Source organism: Limanda limanda, chromosome 20 (assembly GCF_963576545.1).
Source record: "Limanda limanda chromosome 20, fLimLim1.1, whole genome shotgun sequence".
NCBI classification, from domain to species: domain Eukaryota; kingdom Metazoa; phylum Chordata; class Actinopteri; order Pleuronectiformes; family Pleuronectidae; genus Limanda; species Limanda limanda.
Genome location: NC_083655.1, coordinates 2,986,369 through 2,993,555, shown reverse-complemented (window position 1 = coordinate 2,993,555; position 7,187 = coordinate 2,986,369). Strand labels below are relative to the sequence as shown.

The following is a 7,187-nucleotide window of genomic DNA, read 5'->3' as shown; positions in this document are numbered from 1 at the left end:
ATGGAAACTGAATGCTTGTTAGTTACATTGTGAGTTTGTGAAGTTTACATTAGTTGAAGTTATTAAACCACAGGTGGCAAAGACTACAAATTCCTGTAGCTTCAGTAAAAAATATGATATTTTCGATGCTGCAAATCCTGAGACATCCAGCCCCCCCCACACACACACACATACCACCACCACCTGACAGGTCAAGGCCACACTTGCTTTAAAGGACAGGGGAGTGTGGGAGAAAAACCCCACCAGTGAGGAGGAGGAGCAGGAGGAGGAACTCACCGGAGTGTGTTAATTTGTATCTGGGGTTGAGTTGTCTGAGGGGTGGGGGGGGCCGGGGGCGGATAAGAAAGCGGTGGTCCGCACAGAGTCAGGTTTCAGCTTTCAGCGAAGGGCCCCTTGAGTCCCAGTGCACTGAAGCTGCCTTTGTTTGACTGGGAACCAGAGAGAGAGCGAGAGAGAGAGAGAGAGGAGGAGGAGGAGGAGGAGGAGGAGGAGGAGGAGGAGGAGGAGAGAGAGGACTTTAGTTTGGAGTGAGTGGGGGAGAGAGGCAGAGTGAGCTCCATCTCTCTCTCGCTCTGCTGTCACTCTCAGGGCAGGTTCAGTTGGGATCTAAGCTCGGCTCCACTGAAGATGTCTTCACGGTAAACCAGAGCCTCAGAGTTTCCTCAGGAGAAGTTTGTTTCTTGTGAACTTTCAGACTTTAAACTCGTGTGTTTTCTGTTTGTTTTGTGTGTGTGTGTGTGTGCAGCATTCCTCCCTGGTTCTTTGGATTATTTCTGCTGGTGCTCCGGTTCTGCTGCCGACGCTGCTCTGCCTATCAGCCGCTGGACGGTATGTGCACGCTCCGTCTGCTGGGGGAAAAGTTTTCTGCTGTTGGCCAAACTTTCTGCTGGCTCATGACTTCTCCTCCGCTGCAGAGAGAGAATGATTAAGCTGTTGCACTCGGGTCCTGCAGAGCAGTGAGGCTACTGAGCCACAGCTGAGAGGGGTTTCTTTATTGGAAGATGATATACTGATTCTTTTGGTGACAATGTTATTGCAATAAAAAGCCAAGGTCATTATGCATTGAGTGGGACACACACACATTTTATGGTTATAATAGTAACGTCCTGGCAACAGCTTCTCTAATTTTCTATTGCAAATCATCTCAGCTCTTGCATGGATTTTAATTAAAGTGTCTAATTAACAAATATCAATCTATGGGAAAGTTTTGAGTCTGCACATTTGCATTCGACTCCCACTTTTCATACATTCGATGAAATCCTGCATGCTTCTCTGGAATGGCTCAAATTGTCTCTGTGGCCGAGGCTGATATTGAAACATGAAGATCCTCAAAGTCTCTGGAAACTTTGCAAACTTTTTGGAAAGTTGAGCAGCCTCCTGACACTGAGCAGCTACCTGCTAGCTCCTGTGCTGCTGGACCCTGGTTTCAATTAGACTCCTAAACCTCTCCTGCACCGGAGATGTTTTTCTCTGCTCGACTGTTTTCACAGCTTCAATCTGGATTATTTCCCGTGATTAATGGATCAATCAGGACTCGTCAACCTGACCCCAATTAGTGCCGAGGTTTTCTTTTCCATCGCAATTGGAAACAGGCCGAACCTGACGTTGGTCACAGTGACAGAGCGGCTCTGCAATCAGCAGCTCCGCATTACACAGGTAGTGAACATGATGTGAAGCCTCCGCTCTGTGGAGGGTGAGGTGGGAGGGGCTTGTCAGACATGAAGGCCAATGTCAGCAGAGCTTCATTTCATTAGTCGTCATCCTGACGGCCAATACATCATCGCTGCTTCCCTCACTGTGCTGGAATCCAGATTGACATTTGCAGCCGTGTGTGTGTGTGTGTGTGTGTGTGTGTGTGTGTGTGTGTGTGTGTGTGTGTGTGTGGACATCTCGACCTCTGATCGCCACTACGACCTTTGTGTCACAAAAGCTGGATTGTTAAATGATTGTGAGGATTCTTTTGCTAATGTGGCCGCAATGAGATTAAATGTCAGTTTGACTTTTTGAATTAAATGGCACTTATTGGCAGTTGGCAGCAAAGAGAGTGTAATCATCTTGTCCCCCGATTATCATATGAAGTGAATATATGACCTGGTGGGAATGAAGAGAAGTTGTAGATGTTTTCAAAACCAGGAGAACTTGACAGTGGATGTGGATCTGATGTGTCCACTAAAGGAAAGTGTGATTTCATGGTCTGCTTTCATGTGGGTCCTCTCTGTGTGTGTTTGTGCTTTTTGCAATTTTCATAATTGTCTGCCATGATTCACTTTTTCAAGAAAGGAACACGCTTGCTGGCTCACTTTCCAGAGAGCGAGCGAGAGAGAGAGACATTGAGAGAGAGAGAGAGAGAGAACACCAGGGACAAATATTTCCAGGCTGCGTGTTGTAAATATTCTTGACAACATGAGCTGTCGCCGTGGCAACGTTGACGTTTCTGTTTTGAATAAAGTTGCTGTGATTTGTTTCCTCGGTGTGAAACGGTTTCGTGGGCCTTCGCTCAACTGATGGTTTTTAAGCGGATGCAGCTGAGCTTGGAGTTGGCATCACAAAACAAATTCCATGGAAACAACATATCAGGTTTCAGGTTTGACAGTGAGACCTTAATTCTGTTCAGAAACAAATAGAATGAAAAGAAAAAGTTGATGTTTCTATATATTAATGAATGACTTTTCAATTAATTACCTTCATGGAGAAAGCAGAACTAATTACAAATACATGGATATGTCAATCAACAGATGTGTGACCAGGAAAATGAATGATTATAATTAATTAAGAGGAATGTCAGGCACTACATGAATGAATGAATGAATTTTCAGACTTCAACTCTGGAGGACGTCCACACAATTGGATCCTGGACTTTCTCTGGACTTTGCATTTCACACATGAACATCAGTATCGGCGTCGGGTCTTTAAAAACTCTCGTGACATCTTCCAAACTCTGGCGCCTCTCACTCGAACATTTGCGTACAGCCCCTCCGGAGAATGTCAGTAGATTCCAGGGCAGGTCTGACAGCAGCTTGTGTAGAACAGACGAATGGATGAATAAAGGAGTAAAGTTTATATGTACATCAGATCGAATTTAAACAAGATGTTGGAAACAAGTAAACAAAACAATAAAGAATGCTGCTGGCTCACGTTGTGAAGGCATCAGACATCACTTCGTATACTTTGTTCCCATGAGTCGTAAAGTTTCGACCTTGGGGAATCAACAGCCGAACTAATGAGCCTGTAAACAAACATATATTTTAACCTCTTCAGCCTCTGGTGATTCTGTGAGATAATGAAAATGACGCTGTCGTGCTTCATTGTGCACGTACACACGCTTGCATCAGCCATCATGTGACACATCCACAAGAACACACGTGCAACTCGCTCAATTATTGTTCCACCATCTGCTGTACACATGGTGATTATTCAAAAATAATGATGTTTGTAATTATCTCTGTGGAATGACACGAATGCCCCCGACACAGATGCCTGTTAGAGATAATGAAGTCGAGGTAGCTGATGATGTGAGGCTCTGTGAACGTGGCTGTGATGAGTGCATTGTGGGTGATGATCGTGATGAAGACAAGTGAGACGATGACACAAAGACAATTAGGTGAGTCCTTGGAGATCAGTAACATATGCACAGGGTGGGGAGGACGTCAAATGTTCTATATCCATTAGAATCATTCGTACATGACACACGTGTGAGTTTCAGATGAAGCTCTCAGGCGACAGACCTCGACTTAATTTGAATTAATTCACACAGAAATGCGACTGAAAACATTTATTTTCTACTGAAAAAGCTGGATTCATTATTCTAGTGCAGGGGTCAGGCTGACTCAGCAAATCCCTCGAGAACCTTTAACCTTGATAATTGAGGAAAATTTAAAACTCTGAGTCATGCATCTGTGGATCAAGAATTCAGAGGTTCAGACTTTGCTGCTGTGACTTTGTTTAAAAGTTAAAATCTGGAAACAATTATGCCGACGGCTGATTTCCATTGTCCTAACAAAATCTGTTGAAACATTAGTGTCATTGCAGTTTGAAGCAAAGAACCTGGGAACACGGAGAAACAGACAGAAGCTTGATTGATTTATTATAAATCAGGAAAACTGGGGAAGTTGATAAACCTCGATCCGGGAAGCAGCAGCGATGACACCTGTAGATCCACTTCATAATAGACATGTCAACAGAAGTGAGATGACATTGAGTGAAAGGAAGCAACGTGTCAAATCCTCCTCATCCATTTGGTCTTGATTCTGACTTAATGAGATCCTGGTTTTCCCAGTTTGATGGAGGTCATCTGGACCTGGTCAGGACGTCAGGTTCTGGTTAGAAGTTCCAACTGCAGAGGGATCGTCTGTAAAAGACACTTTTACAGTCTGTGACATTTTCCTATAAATCATCGTCCAGGTTGTTTCCATTCACCACAACATATATCTCCCACGAGCGAGTTATCTGATACGTAGTTTATCAATTCTCTTACGTTGTCTTTTGTCTGAAACACATCATACTGAGCAGGTCTTTCCTGCCTGAACCACAACAACGAACCCTGAGCTCCGTTACCACCGACCGTCATGACTACCACTAAACATTAGACAAAGCAAAGTGTCCAGATGTTCCTCGGACTCTGCAGATGTGTTTACACTCTGCATGTCGAATGTGCAACTGCTCGGTGTGAGTTTCAACAGGTTAACTGTGGTTTCTCTGCTACGTTATGAGGTAATTGTATAAATATCAGTTGCACTTGGGAGAGTTTGTGTTATTCAGTTGGATACGAAACCAAAACAATGATGCTGGAGCTGTTTTAGTGTTTGGTTTAAAGGTGTGTGAGTCACACAGACACGTTGGGTTTATTAACCTTTTGTTTTGTAAATTGATTTAATCAACAAAACATAAAACATTGAAGATATTGGTGTAAAATCATGCATCATATACAGATAATCTACTTCTGTTTCCCTGACTCTGTGTTTCTCTGTTTGTTTGTTCCCTGGACCGGGACACCAGCCACTTGCGGTTGCATGCGTCAGTGTCCGACTCGAAACCGATTCAAGATGCACTGCAGGTTGTGTGTCTGTCGCACATGTTTCTGCATCCCACATTATTCCCTCGTTACGTCCAACTGCCACATTTCGTCCTCTGTCTCCTGTCTTCATCTGGCTCCTTGTTCATCTCTCACTTGCAATTAATGCAGTTTGTTATTTTTGCGACTTCCTTTCGGGTTGGAGGTTTTATCGTTGTTGATTTTTACCACATGAACTGAATTATATATTTACGAATCGATTAACTTGTGAATGAGTTTGAACATTTTAAAAGGGGACTTTACAAACGCTGCTATTCTGCTGACACGACACTTTAAGGAAGCTGCTCCACAGCCTCTCAGTCTGGACGTTGGCTTCTATCTGCAGATGATCTAAAAGAAACCAACAACACATGCGTTATTCTTGTGGGTAAACAGGAATCGCTAAATTTGTCCTGGAGAAAACAAGTCACTATTTTTAAGCGTTGGACACAGTGTGAGCAGAGATGAACGAGATGAACGATCGGCTGAGGACAAACGCAGGATGTGTGAGGTAGAGGAAGGATTCTGTGGGGGGGGGGGTGAAAGTGCGACGCCAAATGTCACTTTGACCTTTTGAAGCTTTTTTAAGTTATTGTTGTCCGTCCGCTTTTAGTAAAACCTCAAATGGGGGGGGTTTGGACCTTGTAAACAGATTAGTGGAAAAATCTCTCACCCTAGAATGTTTTTGTTTTTCATAAAAAGCAGCTTTGGTGGGAAAGTTCGACTTATCGTGAACCAATCTTCCTGACTTCCTGAGTGAACTTATCTGGGTCTAACCTCTTGTTAATTCGATCTTATCTCGACACCGGTCATCACTCGCTGAAATCAAAGCTTCGGCCATCAAAGTGCTTTTAAACTCTGCGTTTGATGTCGAATGTTTTCCTTCCTCTGTAGATCAAACGAAACCGCACTGTGATGCCTAGATCTTATTTTATGAACGTATTTATTTGTTTATTTTGTTGATACGTTCTTTCCACAAGTCTGCAGCGCTCGAAGTGATGCATCTGTTGGAACCTGTGTTGTATGACCCTACATTTTCCTAATCCTAACCCACCTGCAAGAGAACTAAGGATTCACGTTGAATGCTATTAATTCTGAACTGAAACTGACCCTCCATATAAAACCTGAAGATATAAACACTCACTTCACCCTCGTCCTGTACCTCATAGTGTTGTTGGGTAAGAAATCCATACTTTTATCATACTACAGCACAAATGTTTCCTTTCCATCACCATCTCCTTGTCAGTGGTTTTCTATTGAGCCTTTTTACTCCTGTAATCTCTTAATATCATCTTGCACATCCACAGATGAGGTTTAGTAGATTTCAAATCTTAGAGGATCCGGCCTACAGTGTCTACCTACAGTATATCCTGCATATGAGGCATTTATGGGACATTGCTCTATGCAGGCACATCCGTTACAAGCCACAACCTCCATCACCACCACAAGTACATTTTCATCTTGTGAGAAACACTGAGCTGGAACAATGTGGCTGCGTAGAGACTCCAGGTCAGTGTCACTTTACTGTGTCCTCAACTCCCACTAATGAAGTGCAACAGACCAAAGCTGTTGCCAGTAGCTCATCCAGACATGTTCAGTGGTTTATAAATGTGAAGCAGGATGAAAAGCAGCGTTGGAGGTGTAAAGATGCACGTTGGAGGCCGAGCCACAGTACATCCTGTGTCCTGTGAGGATTTTTAACGGAATAAGATGTAATTTATGAGTTTTCCTGCATTCGTGGAGGGAAAAGCCGACTGATATGTTGCCATCGGGGCTCAGAGATGCATCAAAACTGCGATTTACGATCATGTAAAGTGGATCTGAATTGGCGTGTTTGTTTTTCTGGGAGCGGCTTCCTGGCCTTCTGCAAAACACGGAATCTCCGACACTCTGGAAAGTTTCCGTCAGGGCGGAAAGATGGAGCAGAAACAAGCAGGTGTCTGTTCAGCTGCCTGCAGACCACAGAGGGAGAGAGAGAGAGAGAGAGAGAGAGAGAGAGAGAGAGAGAGAGAGAGAGAGAGAGAGAGAGAGAGAGAGAGAGAGAGAGAGAGAGAGAGAGAGAGAGAGAGAGAGAGAGAGAGAGAGAGAGAGAGAGAGAGAGAGAGAGAGAGAGAGAGAGAGAGAGAGAGAGAGAGAG

The 7,187-nt window shown here is 43.9% G+C and overlaps 1 protein-coding gene across 2 annotated transcripts in view; it reads left to right on the top strand.

Moving 5' to 3' along the window:
- Nucleotides 1–539: 539 nt before the first annotated feature.
- Nucleotides 540–7,187, top strand: part of LOC133026832 (collagen alpha-1(XVIII) chain-like) — a 46,550-nt gene continuing 39,902 nt past the window's right edge. For both annotated transcript variants that reach the window (XM_061093808.1, XM_061093807.1), the window contains exons 1-2: nucleotides 540–638; nucleotides 746–828. In XM_061093808.1, the coding sequence (XP_060949791.1) occupies nucleotides 628–638; nucleotides 746–828 (94 nt within the window). In that variant the 5' untranslated portion in view covers nucleotides 540–627. The remainder of the gene's footprint in view (nucleotides 639–745; nucleotides 829–7,187) is intronic.